This window comes from Oreochromis niloticus, linkage group LG1 (assembly GCF_001858045.2).
Source record: "Oreochromis niloticus isolate F11D_XX linkage group LG1, O_niloticus_UMD_NMBU, whole genome shotgun sequence".
In the NCBI taxonomy this organism is placed as follows: Eukaryota; Metazoa; Chordata; class Actinopteri; order Cichliformes; family Cichlidae; genus Oreochromis; species Oreochromis niloticus.
This window is the reverse complement of record NC_031965.2, coordinates 30,929,841-30,952,984: the sequence shown is the minus strand read 5'-3', so window position 1 is coordinate 30,952,984 and position 23,144 is coordinate 30,929,841. Positions and strand designations below refer to the sequence as shown.

The following is a 23,144-nucleotide window of genomic DNA, read 5'->3' as shown; positions in this document are numbered from 1 at the left end:
TGGATTTGATTAAACAACTTAAAAAAGACAAAAAAATGTTACATCTGCTACATCTATTTTCTTCAATACATTTTTTTATTGTGAATCCATACAAAGCTATTTGTAAAATGTAAATAGTAATTTCATGTTCATGACAGTTGACATGTTTTTGAAAAGATGATAATGTGGCATTATACCTTAAATACAAATAAGGTTGCTATAGTGAATTTAGTGTTAAATCCAACCGCGTCAAAGATGCAAAAGCACTGTAGTTGAACCATTTTGTTCTTGAGCAGAAAATAAATAAGTCCCGTCTTTCACCAGCAGGTGGAGCTCTGCAACCTTCTAATGAATGTGGCTGATCATTTGTTCCCTCAACAGGTTGATACCATAGGCTAATGACACCACTCCAGGAGAGAAGTCCGTGGTAACGCCTTTAACCCTTCAACCAGAGTTGTCATTTAACATCTCTATCAAGGCTTTTACTGTTGTATTAAGGCTGCGTAATCCATTGGTCTTTTCTGTACAGTGAGATTGGGACTACTGTACAATTATAAAAACGCCGCATAAAGGTTTAAAAGCTGTCTACTGCTAAGTATAAACAGATGAGTTATGTCCTAAGAAGTGTATAGTGTTTGCCAAATTACATTTTAAAGGAGACAAAAGCAATAATAGTTGCAGGAAAATCTTGTCTTAGCGATAAATGGTTTTAATTCTCAGTGCAAGGAACCCAAGTTGACATCAGACTAGGTAAGAGTCAAACTCACCTGGAGTCCACACCATCTAGCACCTTCTGGGCCTGGCTTCCTATCACCTCTTGTTTCAGGTAGTAGAGCATTCTGACCCTGAGCAGCACCCTGCACAGAGAAAACCCACTGGTCAGAACAAAGCCCTGACCACTCAGCCCTGCTGAGCAAGCAGAAATAATGCACAATACACAGACATACGCACTCAGACTCACCAATTTGTTGGGCAGAATGCAATTAAATGTGTGGTCAAACTACACATTACTGTATACTCGTTTCATTTTCACTTATACATTTAGTCACATTCATCAATTTATGCCTATAATCTCTCATCTTAATGTGTACTAAGAGCAAAGTACAGCTATAAATACTCCACTGTACAGGCCTTTGACGGAGCAGGAGACACTACACAACTCTTCTGAAGAGACCGGCATATGCGCCAACCCTGATCAATTAACTATGAATTATTGTATCACTTAAAGTGACATTATTGTATAGACGTCACAAGGGAGTCATGAGCACATCCACAGCTCGGCTCTGAGGACTGAATGAACAGACAAGCGTCTCTCTCCAGTTGTCATGTGGTTGTACTGGCAGTAGATGAAGGCTGGGAAGTCGAGGCTGACAAGGTAGAGAGGAGGCTGACTCACAGGGGAGACATTAGCTCTGTGATGCATGATCGCACATTACAGGCAGCAGGCTTTGAGCACAGACACAGTGAAGTGGTGGGAACCGATGTGCTCGTGTACCAGAGCTGTAGCGTTTAGCAAGCCTTGAGATTTTCTTGGTGATGAAGACCTACGGTCTAGTCATTCTGTAAGAATACATCATGATGCCTGTTGGCCAATTCTGGCTCTAAGGTTTCAAGGACAAAAATAAATAAATAAATGAATAAATTTGGAAAAATCCTAAAATGATTTTTTAGGTCACATCTCTGTTAGTACCATTGTTGGCAGGCTAGTCTGCTTCCTTGTATTTGTGACCACTTTTTCTCATCACTTATACCACTATATTCATACATCATCATATGGATCCATTGCTTCTCCTGCCAAGGCTTCTTTTCAGCACAGCTTTTCTATCAAGAGCACTGAAAAAACTGTGGGCTGCTACTCACAAATATATCATGTCAGGCATTCCATCTTTCTTCTGGTATAACTAGGCTAAATATTGTTATAAATGAGCCCAAAATCCTTCTTTCATTTACTGACAGGACCATGAACAACCGGAGGGCTCCGGAGTCTGTCCGTCTGTAGGAGTGATGGATGTCTGTGTTGACCGGCCTGGGCTTGTGGCTCTGGTAAATTAGAGCTGAACGTCCTCCTCCCTCCGTCCTCCACCCTCCATATTCCTGTGTGACTGGACCCGCCCAGGAGCAGCTGCTGCTTCCTCTGCCTGTCAGCACAACCCTTCATCACCCCTTTTCCAAGCCTCTGTTAGTTGCATTTGTGTTTGTGTGTGAGAGATGTGGTTCACTCAGAGAGGCTGCAGAGGATCTCAGCACAGTCAAACACAGTCTTTCAAAAACAAATAACCCAAGTATGTCTGACATGAGTGGCATGCAAAAAATCTCTCATGGGCTGTACATAGAAAACACCATCAGCGTAACAGAGAGATTCTTCATCATAGAAAATATTCTCATTCAAAACACGCACTGACCATAAAATGCCTTCTTAAACCTGCATAGTATAAGTATATTTTTATAATTATATTCTCCAGTATGCAGTAAACAAAAGAAAAAGAAAAATCTACTGCATTTTATTCAGTAAGGTCCAAGACGTTCATATCGTTATCACCCACTATGACCCAGTTTCATAACCTGTTGATGCTTTAAACTTTTCAAGTCTTTTAGGAAACAGTCTATAGTAATTCACCCCTTCTTCCTATAGCATCCATTGCTGTGCAAGAGCTGTGTCCTACATTTGTGGGTCTGTTAAGAAGCCAGTGCACACCCCCACCCCACCAGTCACATTCCAGGTCCTGAGAGGGAAAACGCACAAGTCAGCAAACCCTGCTAGCTGCATGTCCCCAATTGCCCGGCGTGTCACATATCAGACAATCCCTGGATTCAGCAATACTGGAAAAGGAAACAATGGAGAACTTTCTATGGAAGCTTCAGTGCTCTGCATCCAAAGCCCAATGGACACAAGCTCTCTGTTTTATAGCGCTGTTCCCCCCTCTGTAAATAAGAGAGATCTATGACAGCCATTAGATGGGCTGAAGTCTCATGAAGATTCTTATCAGCTAGTCTCAACGTGAAGTCTGTTAATCAATCAGTGGACTGTCAGCTCCAATACATGTTTTAGTGCTTCCTAATTATTGTGGCTCGAAGGTGCCGCGGTTAAAATTTGAGCCATGCGCAAACTGTATTTTCATACACTTAGGCTTCATTACACAAAAAATAAATCGAGATCATCTTTGTTAAAAGAGAATAATCACCACCTGCCAGTTTCTATAATAGCTTAAAGGTTTACATCAGCACTCACACACCTCTTTCTCACGCACAGGAGACTGAACAACACAGCAATAGACAATTAGTCCCCATCTCCACTATAAGCCAGTTAAATGCATACTCTCTTTTATCTTATAATGCTTTTGAAATAGCATTATAGAACCTCTATATTTTGGTCATTTGGAACATTATTTGTCTTAATTGATGAAAATCATACTGGATGAAAAGAGCCATAAGTGAATACTTACTTGTTGCAGTGGTGTTTCAGGTGCTTCTTATAGCCATCGTCCTGAAGCATATGCTCAGGGTTGTGCTTCCTGAGCCACTCAGCCTTGTGGATGTCAAAAGAACTAGACTGGGTCTTCATCTTTTTACCCTTTCTCCCCCGAGGAACTGGGGCAGACAAGCCTAGTAAAAAAATTTAAAAAAAAAAAAGTGTTGTGGTTCAAATTAATTCTTACTACTTACTGATTGTAATAAAGTCAGTAAATGTCGGCTTGAATTGCTGAGACTCACCTAGGTGATTCTGCAACTCCTTTGTGCGTCCATCCTCAGTAGGGGCGATGAGGTCCCACATGAAGCTTTTGATTTTGTCATCTCCACGATAATGGACCAGGCAGTAGGCCAACAAGGCCCTGCAGATGGACTCCACATCCCACTCAGTCAACTGCTTCTTAAAACGGCCATGGTTGAGGATATCCTTCCAACGACCCCATCTGGAAACAGAATGGGAATGCCACACTTAGGAATAATCATTTGAGTATAGAAGCAGACTCAGTTTGGATGACTTTTTTTAGTGTTAAAGTAAAAATGTATATTGCTGTAATTTATAATCCTGATGGTCTTGTTTGTTTGTATGTGAATGGACAAATTCAAGTGGAGATAATAGGATGTTTAATTCAATCTATTACTAATTTTTCAGTAGCCTCTTTGTTGACAAAAATTCAGGTGAGTCCTTCCAAATACCAGCTATGTTATTTAATAGTTAGTATTAGGTTAAACCTATTAAATTTATCTTACCCATATACAAGCAAGTTCTTCTCTACTCTGAAGCACTCTGTGCGGCCATAGCTGTTCAGGCGATCGTAGTTTCGTCTGAGCTTAGGTTTGGTCTCATCACCGTCACTCTCGCCCTCTGAAAGCTCTGCTAGCTCATCCTTGGTGGCACTAAAGGGCCTTGTCTGCTTTCTGACACGAGGAGTGTCAATGACCAGGCTGTTCTGTAGAGGGGGAAAAAAAATTCATGGACTTTATGTCTGTTATGCAGTTAAAAAGGAATGTATCTCAGATAGATGTCCTGTGTATGTCACATTCCAATTATCCATTTCTGTGGATATTGTATCCATTTTAGTCTGGTACTCACTCTGCCGTTGACCATATCCATATCAATGTCAGCCTTTTTGGCCCACTTGTCCCAGAAATTAGGGTCATCCAGGGAGATGTCTGTACGGTTTCCAGATGCTACAAAACTGGCCTGAAAGCAGACATCAGAATCACATTAAGTCATAATCATATTTGTTTTTCCCTGTATGCCTGAGTCAGGAATTGGCACAGGTTGAACATTTTAAAAAGCCAGTGATATGCAATCTCCACACTCTCATGTGCACAAAAGGTGATAAAGCTGATGTTAAATCATTTGTACTTAACAAGTTCTATTTATCAGATTTCTTGTTTTTTACCTTGGCAAAAGTGGATCCTCGCCCCTCAGACTCAATGGTAATGGTCTTTGTCCTGCGCTGCAGGATCTGGTCAATGTCCTCCTCGCAGAATTTGGCCCCTTCATCCTCCTCATCCATGATTGCCCCGTAGGCCCCACGTCGCAACAGATCTTCAATCTCCTTTTTGGACAGCTGCTGCTGCACAGCCTGTAAGGTAAAGGAAAATTCACATTAAAGTCATGAAACTATAACACAGTTATAATTACATGATAATAGTTCACAGATTACAAAATAGACTTCAGGTGTGAAATGGAACCACAGGAGGAATGGCACTACATAATGCATGAGTTGATCAAATCCCCAGTTGGCAGAAATAGCTCACTAAATGCAGGCACACAGATAGAGCGAATTATTAAAATCACAAAATTAGCAGCTATATATCCAACCCCAGCATTTGTTTAGTATGCAGATATGTTCAGTCAGACCAGATGTAGAAAACTGCTAATACATCCTCCTTACAGTTCATATAACTCCCAGGGGACACAAACTGCAGCTAAGCATCCACCTACACACCTCACAGTGTTGACACACTCTCTCACAAACAGATTAGACTCTAATAGGATCGGTTACACTTCAAGTGGAAATTTTAAGAGTGACCTTCACGTTTTAGTTTTTATTTTTTTGTTGGCTTGACAAGAAAAAAATTGGCTTAGTGTCATTTCCCATTTGCTACAGTGTCCTCCTAATGTAATTCAGTATCCCGGGTATGTATGTCAACTTTTATGTTACTGGAATGGCAGCTGAAAGAAATGCAGCATTCATCTCTTGTCTTTTATAAATGGAATAATTTTCAGGAGATCATTAACTTGTTTCATATCCAGCTTTTTAGAGTTTAAGATGGCAAAGCTGGAGAAGAGAGCGGACAGTGTACTGTTCGTTAACAATAAACAGAACACTTCGATTAAAAAAACAAAACGAAAAACATTTTATTATAATTTATTTGCATCTCCCCATATGAGGCATTAGTCACTGGCGCTGGGGCTCGTGTAATTCTGTTGCAAGATGGTTTCTAATTTACAAGATTTCAAGATTTAACTACTCGTTTCTATTCCAGACCGTATGGACAATTCTCAAACTTACCCCTCCGCCAGTGCCTCCTCCCAGGCTGTTATCTCGGCCACTCATGCTCTGCAACACTGCTTTATCCAAACCCAACTTGAGGCTGGCGCGATCAAACATTTCTCGCTCATACGAGTTCCTGGTGATCAAACGGTACACCTTCACTGCCTTGTTCTGACCGATGCGATGGCAGCGAGCCTGGGCCTGTAAAGTATACAAAAACTGAGGAAACTGCACCGACCACATAATTTGTTTTAATATCTACACAATGATTTGATAGACAGCTCTTCTTAAATGACTCATTAAAATGAGATTCAACAAACAACATGTAAGTTGTTTGTGGAATGACTGAGCATTCACAACATGTACTTTTGACTGGACACAGTGTAAAGCACTTCCCATGGTGGCTAGTTTTGCTGCCTATCAATTGCATGAGCAGATCTCAGATAACTGCTAGTATGCCACTTTCTCAAAACAGCAATAAAACAAAATCTACAGCATTTCACTGAACCCACTGCTGAGTCCTACCTGCAGGTCGTTTTGTGGGTTCCAGTCAGAGTCGAAGATGATGCAGGTGTCTGCTGCTGTGAGGTTGATTCCCAGCCCACCAGCTCTTGTGCACAGAAGGAAAACAAAGCGATCTGAGTCAGGCTTACTGAAGCGGTCGATGGCCGCCTGTCGCAGATTTCCACGAACCCGTCCATCAATACGCTCGTACAGATACCTGCAACATAAATGAAATAAACATGATGAATGTTTGTACAATACCTTTTTAAATCACTTATTCTGAGTTCTTGTACATGGGATCCAGGTACAGTGCTTATCTAATCAAACACCTCGGTATGTTTAAAATGTGGCCGTTATTCTTTAACAGCCATTTAATTTATCCATACTCAAAACAAGACCACAGTACTTATGGTCTGCACACTATCAAGTGTTCTTGTTTTGTATTCCCTTTTTCTTAACCCGAGAAATATAAAACTATTTCTACAAGAGGTGAGTATGCTCTTTCATCCTCGTGTCCACAATCATCCCCTCCTACAATCCTACCCCTTGCTCTTCCTGGGGTTATCCACTTCCACTCAAGAGAAACCTCAGAATCTCCCACTTGTCTAATGTGATGGAGCCCTGAGGGCTTTTGTAACCTACTGCTGAACCCTGTCTGAGGTCTGTGTTGCACAGCACCTCACATGTTTACAATAGCTTCAGGTTTGTTCTAGCTTCTGGTGGGCAGCCAGTAGAAAGAAAGAAGAGAAAGAGAAAGGAAGAGCTAGAACAGGACAGTGAAGGGCTTTAGCCGTACCTTAGTTTGTACACATTAGCTTTATATCTTTGATGAAAGAGGGAAAAAAAATTCATGTATATTGATTGAAATAGTTCCGTGTATCGCACTCTGAAATTTAAACCTAAAACCCTGTGATGGAACTGAGACATTATCAAGTTAAAAGTGCTAAAGAGAAGATTAAAATAGCAGGCTGTCACGTAAAGTGACTGGCAGTTTGGTGTGATAATTTGACATCTCTTTGAACATAACGGAAATTAGAAATTTAAACAATGCAGGTTGAAAGGAACATTTAAAACTACTACTAAGTGTACAACTAAAAACTTGTTTGGTTGTGTACAGCAGATATGGTGCTTCCTTGATAGAACCAGGTCGAAGGTCAGTGAGTAAGGGTGATATCACATTTGAACTGCAGGATTATAGTTTGTCTAGTTACATCCTGTTACCTTCTCTGAATGAGGTAGTCTTCCAAGATGTCCAGACAGCGCACCATTTGGGAGAAGATGAGCACCTTGTGCCCTCCTGCCTTCATTTTAGGCAGCAATTTGTCAATGAGGACGAGCTTCCCAGCAGACTGCACCATAGCCTGCAGGTGAAAGTCTAGGGCAGTAGGGCTGTGCACTTCCCTGAAGTCTTCTAGGATCTTTTCCTCTGCTCCTGTCATAGCAAAGACATGGACGCATTAAAAAAAGTGAAGCAGTATTGTCAAAGTTGATTATTTTATTTAAAGCCAGATTTCAGTTCAATGACTGATATATAAGAGCATAATTATATGAGAAACAAGAACAATATGGTACTTGTGTACCATAAAAAAGCAGATAAAAGTAAGAACTTAAATTTGCTAAATTTGGCTGTTAGCTCTAGAAGGTGAGAACAAAAGTTGTTACTTTGCAGTTGTTACAGAACTTCTTTATTCAAGCTTTCAGCACTGTCCTACCTTTGATTAGGTAGGGGTGGTTGCAACACTTTCTTAGCTCCATCATTGTGTTGACCAGGTTGGGCATATTTGCCTGGCCAGCTCCTTTAGCCAGGAAAGAAAAATTCTTCTCTAGGATGGCACGGTAGTACTTCTTCTGAATGTTGGTGAGCTCAACTTCAATGATGGTTTCCTCTTTCGGAGCCAACTTCTTCTCCACATCTTCCTTCAAACGACGCAGCATCATAGGCTTCAGGATACCCTGAAGCTTTTGCACCTGTGGGTCACAGAAACAGTTTGAACTCACCTTTGGCAGCTGCTTCTACGCTGCACTTGTTTGGGGGCTAAAAATTGTATGTTTGAAAAGGATACAACTGTAGCTGTATTGGGTTATAACGAACAGTATTATCCAAGTCATCAAATTTCCATTTCCAAATTGAAATTCATTGCATTTAATAAGTGTATTTAAAAAATTGCAGAGCAGCAAAAAAAAAAAAATGAAGAAATTCAATTTCTGTTCCATATCATAGACATACACGTATCATTACACATGGAAATGTGTATTTCACAAGTATAGTGGGTGATGCAAAGAACCTCTAAAAGTAGATAACATACATTATGTAAATAATCACCGGCTAGAAGTGTAACTCGGTGTTAGCTCAGCAGTTGACTGTAAAATTATTTTCATTTCCAGCTACTGTTAAGAAATGTCACAGTGGGGAAACTATTTGCATCATTTTGGTGTTAAGCGCAACCATAGTAACACATACAATTTCGCTCTTAAAGCAGAAGTCGCTGAAGAGTAAAGCTGACCCAAGCACAGTATTTTATATTACAGAGTCACCTTCCTTATATTATCATTATTATTGTAGCTTGCCAAAGAGATATAATCTAGGCCATCTCATATGTATATCTAGTAATTTCTTCATCTTATGAAGACCTACATCTCACAAATCATGAATTTGTGCTGTAGTGCAGCATCACTGCATAGATACTATTACACTCCAAGGACTGGACCAGCTTTACAAGCTTTTTTTTTTTATTACACACCCTGTGCAGGACTTCATCTAATATCAGTTATGCTGTGTGGAGAAAATAAGTCTCCTAACAGCACCAGCAGCTTTTACTATGAAAAGGATTACACATTTCTAAATTTAGTTCCATGTGTTGAACGCTGGCTGCTCCAAATTTTTCAACTTCCACACTCCTGACATTGAGATGTTTTTAACAGCCTTCCATTGAACACCTCTTTAGTAACACTGACTAAAAATGAAATGCCAAACAGCAGTATGTAGCAGAAAATGCGAAACTGTCACATAGTCCAGCACTGAGCAATCTAATATCTGTTATCAGTTGTTATTATTCAACATGTGTTGGATATGTGTATTTTATGACTGTGCCCTAGTTAGAATAGGCCCCAGTTCAAGGGTTCCGTCTGTACCAACAGTATCTTCACATCTGATGAGCGGTGTGTTTGAAATTTGGCTGCCCATTCATGAAAAAATTACCAACCCTGAAAACAAAGATCTCTTTTAGATTCTGCAAATATTAAGGTCCCGTATAGAGCCATAAAAGCTCAACAACACAACACACATTTATGCAGTTTTTCTCTAAGGTGTATTTGTGTCATGGAGAATATTGAGAATAAAACCTTTGAGACAGAATGTGCACATATCTAAGCTCACCTGCTCTTCAGTCTTAAGGTCTCCAAACTCCTGCATGAAGGTGTTTTCAGAAGGGAAGCGTGCCGGTTCCAGAAAGTGAAGCAGGCTGAAGAGCTCTTCCACTGTATTCTGGAGAGGAGTACCTGTCAGCAGGACCTTGTGTTCCTTGAAGAGGACAAGAGTTTAAATGTGAAGTGAAAATTGCTTCAATTGGTATTTCTGAATAAAATTTGGACAATGTGTAATAATTTTCTCTAAGCTCATGATTTATCTACCAGGTTCATGAGCTTGAATCCCTCTAGCAGCTTGCAGTTCTTGTTCTTGAGACGATGGGCCTCATCAATAATAACGCAGCGCCACTCTATGGCATTGAGTTCGGGACAGCCTCCAAGAATCATCTCAAATGTGGTAATAACAGCCTGAAACCTGTAGGCACCACGTATGATACGACCCTGAAGACAAAAAGGGGAGAAGTGTACATATTTCATCCGTTTCAAAAGTGGAGGCACTGCATTTGCTTAGTTAAAATATCACATTTTATCAGCTAAAGTATGCTCAGTGTGTTTTGTGATTAAAACAATTTTGTTTTCCGATAACACAAGTACTGAATCTGGAAGAATGTACTGGAAAAAGTGCTATACACAGATGCATATGAAAGGTACATAGTTCTTCTGACACAGCTTGCCCTTTTCTGTGTTGACATTAGAAACCTACATATTTGCAACCTTTTTAGCTGTTGACAGCAAACACAGGGTTTCCTTTATTTAGACTTCTCAAACATCGAAAAACATACTTTATGGTTAGGAGGCTATCTACAGCATATCCAGTACACAAGCACCTGCCAGTGAGTATTTATTATTTGTTTATTTGTTTGTCTGTCTGGGGAAGCTTTGCTTTCCCCCGCCCCTCCATTTGTATCCATTGCCTTGACAACAGTCCTCAAGGGATACTCAGTTATCCAGTAACCCCCTCCCACAGCCAGCCAGCCAGCCAACAGGCTGCTGTTGAGGAGTCAGTCACTCTGATATGCCTGAGCAGCGATGACAGAGATCTCCCCGTGGGGGCTGCTATGACATCACAGGCTGCCTGGGAGACAGGCTGGTGGCGGCTCCACTCTGTTCTCCTCTCGCCTTAGATTCCTCCTACGGTTCGTCAGAATACTAAAAGGTCCTAACTGCCTGCTGTGACACATCACATGGCCTGCCAACCACATAAAGCTTCTGTTCAAGGCTCACTAACTACCTAGCAGCCTACATATTGTCAGGCACGGGCCCCATTTGGATTCTTGCTATATGCATATCTTAGTATTATAAACCAGATATTTGTTGAAACGTTATCTCTCCCAGTGTGAGCAAACCCAAGCTGTTTATAGATTTATATTTTATACAGGCTGACAAAAATCAATACAGCTACAAAGTGATACCTTTTCAAGCAATTCTAAACACAGCATTGACACAAACCTTACAAACAACTTGCACCAAGCACAGAAATCCACTGTGCTTGAAGTGTTGCTTGTTCCTGTCTTACGGCAGAGGAGTTTTCCTTGAAAAACATGGTGTTAAATGAGGTTGCTGCACTAGCTATAGGACTGTAAAGGGTATCTGGCGTTTGTGTTGCACATATAATCACGGTTTTCCTGGCTTTTCAATATCCGACTCCTATTGTTATAAGAAGGCCTCGTGCTTTGAAACATATCATTACACCACTCGTAGGATTTCATGTTACTGACACAGTGCTGCTGTTTTTTAAAAAGCACTGTGATTACTTTAATCAAAGTGAATCATAGCCTTTCACTCCTAAAAGGTAAGCACAGCAGAATTGAGTTCTGCTTGCCAAAAACAGCCAGCGTGGTGTTCGACAAACACTACGGTGCCTACTATACATTGGCCAAAACTATATGAACGGATGCAGTTTTTCTCTTTTTAAAGTAATACATAACACATTTCAGTTTCTTAAAGGGCTCCTTCCTATATTATTCTCTTTATTGTGTGACAGAATAACACTGGTACTTGTAAAATAAGAACTACTGTACTCAAGAGCAACAATTGTGAATTCTTGTGTTGAATCTCATTTTAAAATTTAAAATTTTCTGCACTTGATATATTCATTTACCTGTGCATCCCTGAAATACATCTCATACTGCTGGAGCATCTGCCTGCTGACCATGCTTCCGTGGTAAACGATGACATTGAGGTGGGTCCAGGTACGGAACTCCCGCTCCCAATTGGCGATGGTGGAGAGTGGGGCAATTATGAGAAAGGGCCCTTTGATTCCAATGCGATGGATTTCTTCTAGGAAAGTGATGGACTGTATTGTTTTCCCTAGGCCCATCTCATCTGCCAGGATGCAGTTCCGTCTTAGAAAAGAAAACACAGTGGATTTAGGACAAAAAGAAAGAAGGAGAAAATAAATTCCCTGCTTTGTACAAAAACTAAAGTAGGTGTGGGGGGGTACAAATGTTTTGAATCCAAGTACTGTATGTAATTTTATCACAAACACAGAGTGGTGTATATTATGAGAAATTCTTCTCTTCTAACGATATACAAAATATGTACAGACGGCCAGGGGAATAGGTGAAAAGAGGAAGAGCAAGAAAGCGAAAGGAAAATGCAGAACTCCGGTGACACTAAAAAACAAACAAAAAACCAAACAAAAAAACAGTGAAAACAAGATAATCAGCAGTAATAACAGTCCCAAGATATCATACAACACACAATGGTAAATGCAACTGCCTCTGCTGCGTGGTGTACTCCAGCTAACCATTTATTCAGCTGTCCAGTGGGTGGGGGTATTATGTCTTGATGCTAATTGCAACGTGCAGATATTCCCACTGGCCTCTTAAGCAGCTCTCTACTTTTGATGAATCTCTCTGCGTAGGCATACACAAACTCCTGCATGCTCACACATAACAAAACCAATTCCCAGGGTTAATGCAAGCGCACTGACACTGTGTTCAGCAGATGTACTGTGCAACACATCTTTTGAGATTGTAGGCGAAGAAAAGCAAATGTCGCAGGAGTATGCACCTTGACAGGAAATTTGACTACCCTCACAGGCCTAAGCAAATAATGTGAATACAGAAAAACACAAGATGGTCCCACACATGCAGGATTCAAAACAAGATAAATCATTCATTATTTATAATCCGCAATCCCAATACACCCAAAAGACTCTTCTTGAAACACAAAATATATGTAAAATAAATCAAATATACTACAGTATCCTGAACTGATGGAACTTTCTGTTATTAATCCAATTTGCACTGATACAAATAGAGCAAAGAAAACAAACAAACAAACCTCTTTGTACAACACTAAACAGATTAGCAAGACTACATATTATATCCCCAAAAGAGACCACAGAATTGGATAAGCACATCTCTGAAGTATAAAAAACAAAATATTATTACCTTTATGAAATTAGGGCACATTACATAACCACTGCAATTTGTGATGTGTATGAAATTATGTGCCTTTATTTTTATAAAACAATGGTTCCATAATTAAATTTGATTTCACTTAAATTAAAAAGAAGTGTGTGTGTGTGGGGTGGGAGTCGGGCGGGGGGCTCTGTGCAACGTTTCATACAGTTGACTGTTGTTGGTTTGAATCATACCTATCAAATAGACTCCAATTCGTTCATGTAAATGGAGAGTCCTCTTCAAACACCATAGGTTAATTATGGCGTTCCACAGGGTTACGTGCTAGGGCCAATTCTGTTTACATTATATATGCTTCCCTTAGGCAATATCATGTATCATAGCATACATTTTCATTGCTTTGCAGGTAATACCCAACATTATCCATTAAGCAAGATAACACACACCAATTAGTTAGACCTGGATGATTTTCAAATTTTCTACTTCTAAATTCAAATAAAACTGAGGTTATTCTACTCGCCCTAAAATCTTAGAAACGTGGTATCTAACCAGATCCTTACTCTGGATGGCATTACTTTGGCCTCCAGTAACACTGTGAAGAATCCTGGAGCCATTTTTGACCAGGATATGCCATTTAATGTGCATAACAAACAATACGTAGGAGTACTTTATTTTATTTGTACACTCTCTCTAAAATTGGAAATACCCTGTTTCAGAGTGATACTGAAAAACTAGTTCATGCATTTCTTACTTCTAGACTGGACTATTGTAATTCATTATTAGTAGGCCCTCCTAAAACTCATTGAAAAGCCTTCAGCTGATCCAAAATGCTGCAGCAAGAATACTAACAGGGACTTGGAAAAGAGAGCATATTTCGCTCATGCTGGCTTCTCTTGGATCTTGTTAAATCATGTCAAATCTTATCAAACAGGTTTCTTTAACATAGCAATGACTTCAATGGAATGAAATGCTCTCCAAGTTCTCTATTGGGTTGCGATATTGCAACCCAATAGAGCATCTCTGGGGTGTGGCTGAGTGGGAAATTAACATCATGGATATCCAGCTGACAACTACAAAAACTACATGATGGCATCATTTCTGTACTGTGATACTAGTTAAAAGCTCTTTGGGTTTTTCACATTAGCTGCAGATTTTTTACAGGTATGCATACTCACAGTGCTTAAAACTAACCTGTTGTACCAGTTGAAAAGAAGCCAGTTGACTCCTTCTAGCTGGTAGTCCCTGAGGCTGTTGCCATTCCTGTATTGCCTCGATTGTTCCCTCTTCTTCCACAGATTGGCAGGAGGACGCTCCTAAGTGACATACATGGCAGATTGGAAGTTAACTTTACATTTTTGATGAACACTTTTCAGTAGAATGTAAATATTACAAATGCATGACACAATTTGTCCTTAATGTAAATATGTAAGAAAAATTGTGTATGTTTCTGTTCTGTGTCCTGTGTACTGTTTGTTTGTATATGTGTCTTTTTGGCTGCTGTTACAACCAAATTTCCCCTTGTGGGACAATTAAAGGATTATTCTATTCTATTCTATTCTATTCTATTCTATTCTATTCTAATTTCTTACACATAATGTTAGCATTATGACCGTACAATTGACTGGCACCCCATCCAGGGTGTACTATAGCTGAGATAGGCTAAAGGATCTGTAACTTATACAATAGTAAATTGGATGTGGAGCTAGCATCAGTGGTCATAAGCAAAATGTTGGTTATTTAAGCAAACTGGAGAATGACAATGGTTTAGAATATATAAAAAAAATAAGGAAATCCAGCAGTGTGAGATGCATGCAATATAAAAACAAAATCTCCAGCAAGCCAACCTTGCTGCATCTGCAAACCTATATGGTAACATTGCACGCATAAAGAGTATGTCAATGTATCTGATATATACACAGGGGTGTTGTAAAAACTGACCTACTGTTACAACCACAGGTATGCAAAGTGTGAACTATTGTAGTGGACAGGGAAATAAAAGATGAAAGATAACCTGAAACAAAAACTGTCAGTATTCATAGTACAAGTTACATGACTGATCTCTGTGTAGTCTGGTTATAAATACAACTGTTTGTTGCTCAGTAAAGGGGGAACTATAGAGTATGATAAAAAACAAAAACAAAAAACATTGTTTTCTTTGAAGATTAGTCCATTTCTTTCCTCCCAATTTTGACTTCAGTCTGTTCAGTACATCTTGCAAATCTTCAATAGAAAATGTTTTCCTAGTTTTACATTTCCAATAAAAACATCATTCACTGATGTTGAAGTGATTGACAGCAAGTGTTTGTCTTTCAAGCTTGCTCACACCCCTGTGTGAGTGTTGTCTTATTTAGATCACTGTAATACGTGTGTACACACACACACACACACACACACACGCACACGCACACGCACACGCACACGCACACGCACAAGAGTGATAAAGAAACATGGAAATACAGTGATAGCTGAAGAAGGCTGGCAGGCACAACTTACCACCCTGCGTGAGTCTGGCTTGGCTGCCTGCAGCTGCTCAAACTCCTCAATCTTGCTCTGATCTACATCGTCCTTCAGCTCCCAGGTGCTGTCTTCATAAGGCAGAGAGCACCACTTCACCAGGTAGTACACCACTTCCTGTAACAAGCAGAGGAGAATTAGCACTGAAAAAGACTAGAGTGAGGCCAAGCTTTGCTTTTACAATATTAACAAAGGCTGCAAGGAAGCCCATTAGGATGGCCTTGGGCATTTCTGAGATACAAAGACATTGCTAGAGTGGAGAATCTTTTGAAAGGAACAAAACCATGAAAACCGTTCAGGAACTTAGACAAATACAGAACTCACATATGTGATGAAATGAAAAAGGATTCGCTTACCTCTCTTGTATCTTTGTCCTCGCAATATGACACCTCCAGCACTCTATCTACTTCTACGTAGTCAGGGTTAAATGGGTCCTCTTCCATCTGAGCGAGACAGAAGGAAAACACAAAAGGAAATGAAAAAGATTAAATAAAGGGAATAAACCAAAGTGCCCACTCACCATCTGGAAACTGAGATAAACATTATATTGCATCAAATGAGGAGTGAGTAAAGAGACTCAAATATATGCACGCAGATGTGTTGGTCCCCACAAAAACAGAGTACTGAACGTGCAGTTGCATCCTAAAAGACACACCAAATTGTGGAGACACCCACATTCACTTATAGAAATGTCCTCAACAAAAAGACCCCCCCCCCCAAAAAAAAATAAAATAAAAATAAAAGCCAAACATTTGTGTCGACACTGAGGTAATGCAGTACGTCCCCAGACACAAACCAGTCGCACATCCTTACATCTGCAAAGAAGAGTGCCCTCTGTGCCTGTTTCATCTTGAAGCGTTTGATCTTCTGCTGAATCCTCTTGTCCTTCTCCAGCTGCTGTTCTGTGGCCCACTCACAGTGTAGGTAGGAGCTGACACACACACACACACAAGATCAGTAAGGTAAGGGACTCGTGCAATCACCTAAACAGCATCTGGGGGAACTGCTGAGGCCAGCAGGTGTGATCACAGATTGCAGATGTGGTCACAGTATCTACTGGCATGCTGTTCTCAGTCATATTTGTTTAGAAATATTAAAGTGTTTTCACATTCATATTTCCATCCTCGTTATCATTTGGCTGTGAAATGATGGATGTGATCTGGCTGATGACAGATTATCTGCCACACACACACAAAAAAAAAAAATTCTGGGAGGCTGAGTATGACACTTAAATCTTAATTTCCAAAACATTAAAACTGATAATTTGGTGTGTGAATACACTAGAATTTGTATTCTTATTTATTAACAGAAAAAACAGCAATCATAACATTGAGGACATGACAATACTGAAAGTTGTCCCATGCATGCCTGCGATGTATTAACGTTTGAATAGTCAGAGTTCTTAATTACATCCTCTAGCTTTCATGTTAGCTGTGTCTCTATAGATATATCTATAGACAAAAACATGTATGCCACTAACCACCCAGAAACTAAACATGAATAACTTACTAGTTTTTGTATTTTACAAAAAACTCTTCCACCTCAATGACCACTCCTGGAGAGACCTAAAGAAAAAGAAGGGAAAAACATAATAATCAGAAGCAATGCTTTCATTTAGTTTTAGTGCTATAATAAGGGACAAAAAACATAATAAAACAACCCAAAAATCTATCAAACTAAAAATTTGCAAGAGAAGCTTTTATTACAACCGTGCAATGGTTAAAAAAATAAAGCAAAACAACAAATTAAATATTTACCTCCTTCTTAGCAATACGAGAAGACATGATTTTGTCAACAACAGCAGCATCCTCTTCACTGGGATTCTCCTACAGAGGACATGATATAGTTAATGTCAACTGATAAATTCATAACAGTCACCCCAGAGCATTAAGTTGCATAAATGTCTTCATAATACAATAACAAAAACAAACACCAGATGCTCTCTTACGCTTTACACATCATGAATCCCTTTGTCAAATTTGTGACTCTGCATTACATAAAAATATCCCAGAACTGAAAAGAGCAGGTTTAGACAACAGAAATTAGAGGACAATAATTTTATTTTAAAGACTTAAAATGTTTTTGTGGCCCTTTCTAACTTCTCTGATGTTGCATCTAAATCGTTAAAAAAAAAAAAAAAAAAAAAAAAAAAAGGACTGAATATTATCCTTCTTCTTTTTTAAAGCCTTACTGCAGGGGTCCTGGTTTGAACGTCACAGTGTGATGTTGAAAAGAACAGGCTATTCAGCAGAGCAAGCAGTCCTATTGTTTTTTGTTTTGCTTTGTTTTTTACTGAGTGTGTTTGTGTTCTTTTATGGTACAAAAATAAGATCTTCCCAACAATGTTTATGTGCATGATTTCAACAAACAATTCTATTTCTTTTCAAGTCAAAACTCTTAATACATGTGAAAAAGAGAGACAAGACCAAAGTGGAGAGGTTTGGTCGTAGAACAAAGCACCATGGTTGACATGGTTAAGGCCACAGGACATGGGCACCATGCAGTCCCAACAAACTCCACTGTATACCAAAGTATTCTAGAGCCAAATGTTAGACCATCTGCCCGACAGTTAAAATCTTGGTCTAAAATGGGTCATTGGACCATGATCCCAAACACACCAGCAACTTTACAATAGAGTAACTGGAAAAGAAAAGAACCAAGTTGTTGCAGTTGCTCAGTACAGACTTTAACCCAATTCAAATACTGTGGCGGGACCTTAAGATAGCTGTGCATAAACAAATTCCCACAAACCTGATAAAACCATACAGAAAATAAGTTACTTCAAGTTATTGCTGCTAAAGATGGTTCTACAAGCTAGTCAATCATAGGGTGTACTGTATCTTTTTCACATGACTAAAAATGCAAGATTCACTGATTCAAGTTAATACACAGAAGCTGTATTTTCCCATTTATATTATAACTGAAAGAACTGAAATTAAACGTGTTTCCCACAGAGTTACTTACTACAAATAGCTGAACAGCGGGTTCCCTGGATGCTGCAGTATTGGTTTTCTTGGTTTTGACAATAACCTTGACTTCATCATCTGACAACCTGGTCTCCAGCTCTTCAGCATACTTCTTTCTCTTCACCTGTCGATTAGACCGCCTCTTCTAAAAAATAAATAAATAAATTAAATAAAATATAAGCCAAACAAAGGAGTAAGAAGCACATTTACACAAAAGAGAAAACAAAGTAATCTCAACTACTTCATTAATCAATTTTGAAACTGCAAAATAAAATTGGTAATTAATGACTGCTTCGCATGAAAATTTCCCATATGGCTCTAAGACTGAAGATTTGATCAAGAGTGAGCAGATGTTGCTAACAGAATCTTGAGCATGGACTCATTTCATTCTTAACTAGTGTGCCTGTTCAAACCGGTGTTATTTATTAACAAAAGCAACAATGTAACTACTTCACATAGGTCGCCAAAGCAAGGTAATAAACTTAGCTAAAGAAAACACACAAAGAAAAAAAACACGCTCTGTGATCAGGTTCATGATTGACTTATTATCACGGCTCAGAGTGTCCCACTGCTTAGTTAAGACAAATGACACATGCATTTACACTTAGTGTGATTTAAACTGACAGCAACAACATCTACAAACTGTTTTAAAGTTGTGACTAATGAGCATGCTTTTACTCATATAAATCCCTGCCAGTACTTCCAACATTTTATTATTAGAATTGAGAATAAGATTAGAAAAACATTAGGCTAATAATCAGGTCTATTGTCAAATATATTTTCTTCAATATTCTATGATCACAGATGTTATGCTTCTTCTTGCTGGTTGAAAACATGAATGGCAAAAGCACTTAACATTTATAAATTTCAGTATTCAAAATGACAATATAGATTTTTCCATTGTGCAGGCCATTGCCCAACATAACCTATTACTGACCTTACGTTACTAAAACCAAGTCAAAGTCCAGAAAAATATCCTTACAATTAGAAAAAAGTGCTCTAAAACCCAGCTTCTTTCTAGTCCTTCCTGTCAAGCCTTTATAATTATCATATGCGTGGGCTGCTGCATCCTGCATCAATACACGAGCCCCTCCTAATGATAATATGTAGTTAATTAGGAATAAATGCCACTGAGCCACAGTTAATTAGGTGTGCAGCACAGTATTCCCGTGGAAATATACCCTCACATTCATAAACCCAAACTGACCAGAAAGCTGGAGACTCAAACCTGCCGCATGCCACAACAATAGGAGCGAGCCCCTGAGGAGATCATGCTCCTATTCCAGCTGGCGGCCAAGCTACGTCAACCTCTTCCACAAGATCATCATAAATGAGTCATCAACCGACTATTTTAATTAAGTCCTGGGGTGCCACTTAGCGGGCGTAATTATATCATACAACACACTGTAGTTAGTGGGGTGTCGTCCCCAGTCATTCACTTATGTCACTCATAACCTTTTGGATATCTGTCAGAACCTACTAGTGAGAAAAGCTCCACACAGCCCAGAAGTGTGTTTTAAATGCTAAAGGGTAAACTCAGGTGACACCTACTTCAATTTGCCATTCTATCATTGATGCTCTGACCTAGATAAAAACCTCTGCTGTCAGTTTTCTCAATCATCAACACAGATGAGAATGTGTACTTGAGATAGCCACCCACTGTATGACCTCCATATGAACCAGAGAGTGGAGCCTTCCAGGATCAGACTAAAGCTGTTAAGTCTTCTACAATGCTCAGCAGCAGTGTGAACAGCCAGGCCGAGGACACCACTTAAGTTTTATCAGAAAGCTAGCAGAAAAAGAGTCTCGTATTTCTCGTCTGCTCTCAATAACACCTGCACCACATCTGAATAAAGTGGGGAAATAACACAGTCAAATATAGCCAAATTCCAACCTAAAATTCTAGTGTTGGCTCATAGTATAAGGTTCATACTTTGGTTTGATAAACGGCAATGAAATGCACCAATTTCTCCCAGTCTCATTAGAGCCCCTGTTCCTTGTTGGCTTGTACTGTGTATTCAGGTCTGCATAAGTTTGTGTATACTTTATACTGGAACTCACAGAGTCATCATCCTTCAAAGTGTGTTGAGGGGGAGGGTCATCATCAGACTCCTCTGAAGACTCGGGCTTTCGCCTTTTCTTCTTTCCAATCTTGATGACAATTTTCCTAAGGGAGAGAAAAAGACCCCATGAAACCAATGAAAAACATGTACCAAGTACAACATTTTTACTCCGCTTTAGGCATATTTTAGCTGGACAAATGCCCTAATGGTACAATCCAGAGGCTTCTGATCAGTGTTTTCTGCCTTTTCGTGCTTGATTCTACACCGTGAAATTAATCTACATTTATTTTCAAAACATTGTTAAATATCTTGATTATATCACAAATGTGTCCATGTCCAGAGTTCTTAAATGTGAAATGATAAAAAAAAATATCTGCCCAATAAACTTGGGTGTATGAAGTCCTGCTAAACATTCTACAATCTGTTTATCGCGTAAGTATAAATATGCTGCATGGGCAATTTGGCTTGTTCATTGTTTTTGACAATTCTTCATGTAAAGATGCACTTGCATAAACTTTATGGAGTATATTAATGCAAAGTGAATGCATTTTTAAGAGCTCATCACATAAAGCAAAAACACCTCAAAAGAATTGACATTTATTTCAGAAGACACAGGGTTATTTTGAACTAAATCTACAGTGAGACATTTTAACAGCTTTTAAGTGGGTGGATAAGGAACTACTTCTAACAAAAAGGCTATCATTAATGGCTTCTAAGAGAAGGATGGAAAGACAACCAAAACTAGAGAACGCATGCATAGCCCCTTGCACACATATATATTGAAAAAGAAAAGCATTTGCTGCAGTATATTCCAAAAGGAATAAATGCAGTTAAATGTAAAACTCCAACATACATATAACAACAGCAGAGGAACGATTGTAGAGAATGGCTGCACGTATTAACATGCTCACAATGGAAGCTGCCTCAGTTTATACAGAGAGGAATTCGGTGCTTTGCTAAAGCTCCTCCTTAAATGGAAGATTCACACCAACGTCATTCGATCCTAATTTGGTAAATATTTTTTTCCTCTTTAAAATACCATTCCTAGTTTGTGGGTGATGAAACTCTTACCTTGGTCTAATATACATTTATAGTACCAGAGCTCCAGATATCTTCAGCATCTCAGCAAATATCACTAAACTGCAGAATGACTATATGCAAGCTTTTAATTTTTTGCCAGCATTTCATATTCTAATCCCCTCTCCTCTCTTTCAGTCACATATCATTTCTGTGACCTTTCTCCATATATTCTCTAACCACATATGCAGACACTTCCCATCTTGCACTTCTCCACATGCATAATCTCTTGCTAGCCACAAGTGGTAAATCTTTGGCTTGGTGTGATATTGATAGGAAATATATATCTTCTTCCCTATGAGCTTTCGAACGTGTTAAGAGTGTGAGAGGAAAAATATGTGCAACTAGGACAGCAAAGAAACAAACTGTCAAGATAGCAACTTTAACATTTAAAGCCACTAATTTTGTTGTTTCCGATTTATCATTTTATCCCCCTTACTCCTCCAAGATATTTTATATCCAATCACAAATGGGTATGACTGAGGGATTCCCTTTTTTATTCTTATTCCAGCAACATGTTAATTTGACCGAGGGATAACCACAGCACAACAAACCAACTGCATTTTCTATACTACTGGGCAACAAATATATCCAAACCCTGTCTAACCTTAAGACTTCTTTAAAAGTCTTATCTTCGTATATATTTGGGTTATAATGATATTTATGCAAACTTACAATTTTTTTCATAGTTAAAATCAAGTAAAAACAAACAAAATAAAATTCCTCAAAAACATACTTTTGACACTTTTTCACGCATTTCACTTTTCAAGTCAAAAAAATTAATCATCTGAAGCTTATCTACATGGAAAAATACTTGAAGCAACATAGAATTAGTGGTCGGATAGACTAGATACATTTCAGGTGATCCAAACACTCATACCCATTATAATATCTGACTGTGTAAGGTAGAAAACAACAGACTTCCAGCAGCACTACGCTGAAGACCTGTCCCCTCAGCTGGCGTCCCTGTCCCCCCCCACCCCTCTCTGGATGATATTACATTTCACAAATCCTCTTGACAATGACACTTTATGGTTGCCATGCAACATGCCCTTGGGAGTGTATTTGACTATGTGGGTGTTAAATCTTCCTCATGACATCACTTCCTGTGAAAACAACACCAGTACATGGTTACTGACACTACACATGGCTAAGGTATATGCCAAGTCAGAGTGACACAGTGGAAGAAAAAAGAAAGTTGCCAGCTCTGACGCCAAGAAAAGAAGACAAAAACCAAAACGAAACAACACAAAAACAATACTGATAATAATGATAATAATAAAGTAGCTAAATGGGACTGAACACAATGTTTATCGTTGACTAAATAAAAGC

At 39.1% G+C, this 23,144-nt stretch overlaps 1 protein-coding gene across 7 annotated transcripts in view; it reads right to left on the bottom strand.

The window, feature by feature from the left end:
- The window catches only part of chd9 (chromodomain helicase DNA binding protein 9), a 70,018-nt gene that overhangs the window by 11,324 nt on the left and 35,550 nt on the right, over positions 1 to 23,144 (bottom strand). For all 7 annotated transcript variants that reach the window (XM_025907578.1, XM_005447653.4, XM_025907576.1 and 4 more), the window contains 21 exons: positions 20,734 to 20,839; positions 18,671 to 18,817; positions 17,464 to 17,532; positions 17,216 to 17,271; positions 16,520 to 16,637; positions 16,063 to 16,149; positions 15,686 to 15,823; positions 14,384 to 14,505; positions 11,926 to 12,169; positions 10,089 to 10,265; positions 9,835 to 9,978; positions 8,171 to 8,426; positions 7,680 to 7,890; positions 6,480 to 6,675; positions 5,973 to 6,155; positions 4,854 to 5,039; positions 4,538 to 4,648; positions 4,195 to 4,394; positions 3,691 to 3,890; positions 3,423 to 3,582; positions 747 to 836 (listed from right to left, as the gene is read on the bottom strand). In XM_025907578.1, coding sequence (XP_025763363.1) covers positions 747 to 836; positions 3,423 to 3,582; positions 3,691 to 3,890; positions 4,195 to 4,394; positions 4,538 to 4,648; positions 4,854 to 5,039; positions 5,973 to 6,155; positions 6,480 to 6,675; positions 7,680 to 7,890; positions 8,171 to 8,426; positions 9,835 to 9,978; positions 10,089 to 10,265; positions 11,926 to 12,169; positions 14,384 to 14,505; positions 15,686 to 15,823; positions 16,063 to 16,149; positions 16,520 to 16,637; positions 17,216 to 17,271; positions 17,464 to 17,532; positions 18,671 to 18,817; positions 20,734 to 20,839 — 3,201 coding nt within the window. The remainder of the gene's footprint in view (positions 1 to 746; positions 837 to 3,422; positions 3,583 to 3,690; positions 3,891 to 4,194; positions 4,395 to 4,537; positions 4,649 to 4,853; positions 5,040 to 5,972; positions 6,156 to 6,479; positions 6,676 to 7,679; positions 7,891 to 8,170; positions 8,427 to 9,834; positions 9,979 to 10,088; positions 10,266 to 11,925; positions 12,170 to 14,383; positions 14,506 to 15,685; positions 15,824 to 16,062; positions 16,150 to 16,519; positions 16,638 to 17,215; positions 17,272 to 17,463; positions 17,533 to 18,670; positions 18,818 to 20,733; positions 20,840 to 23,144) is intronic.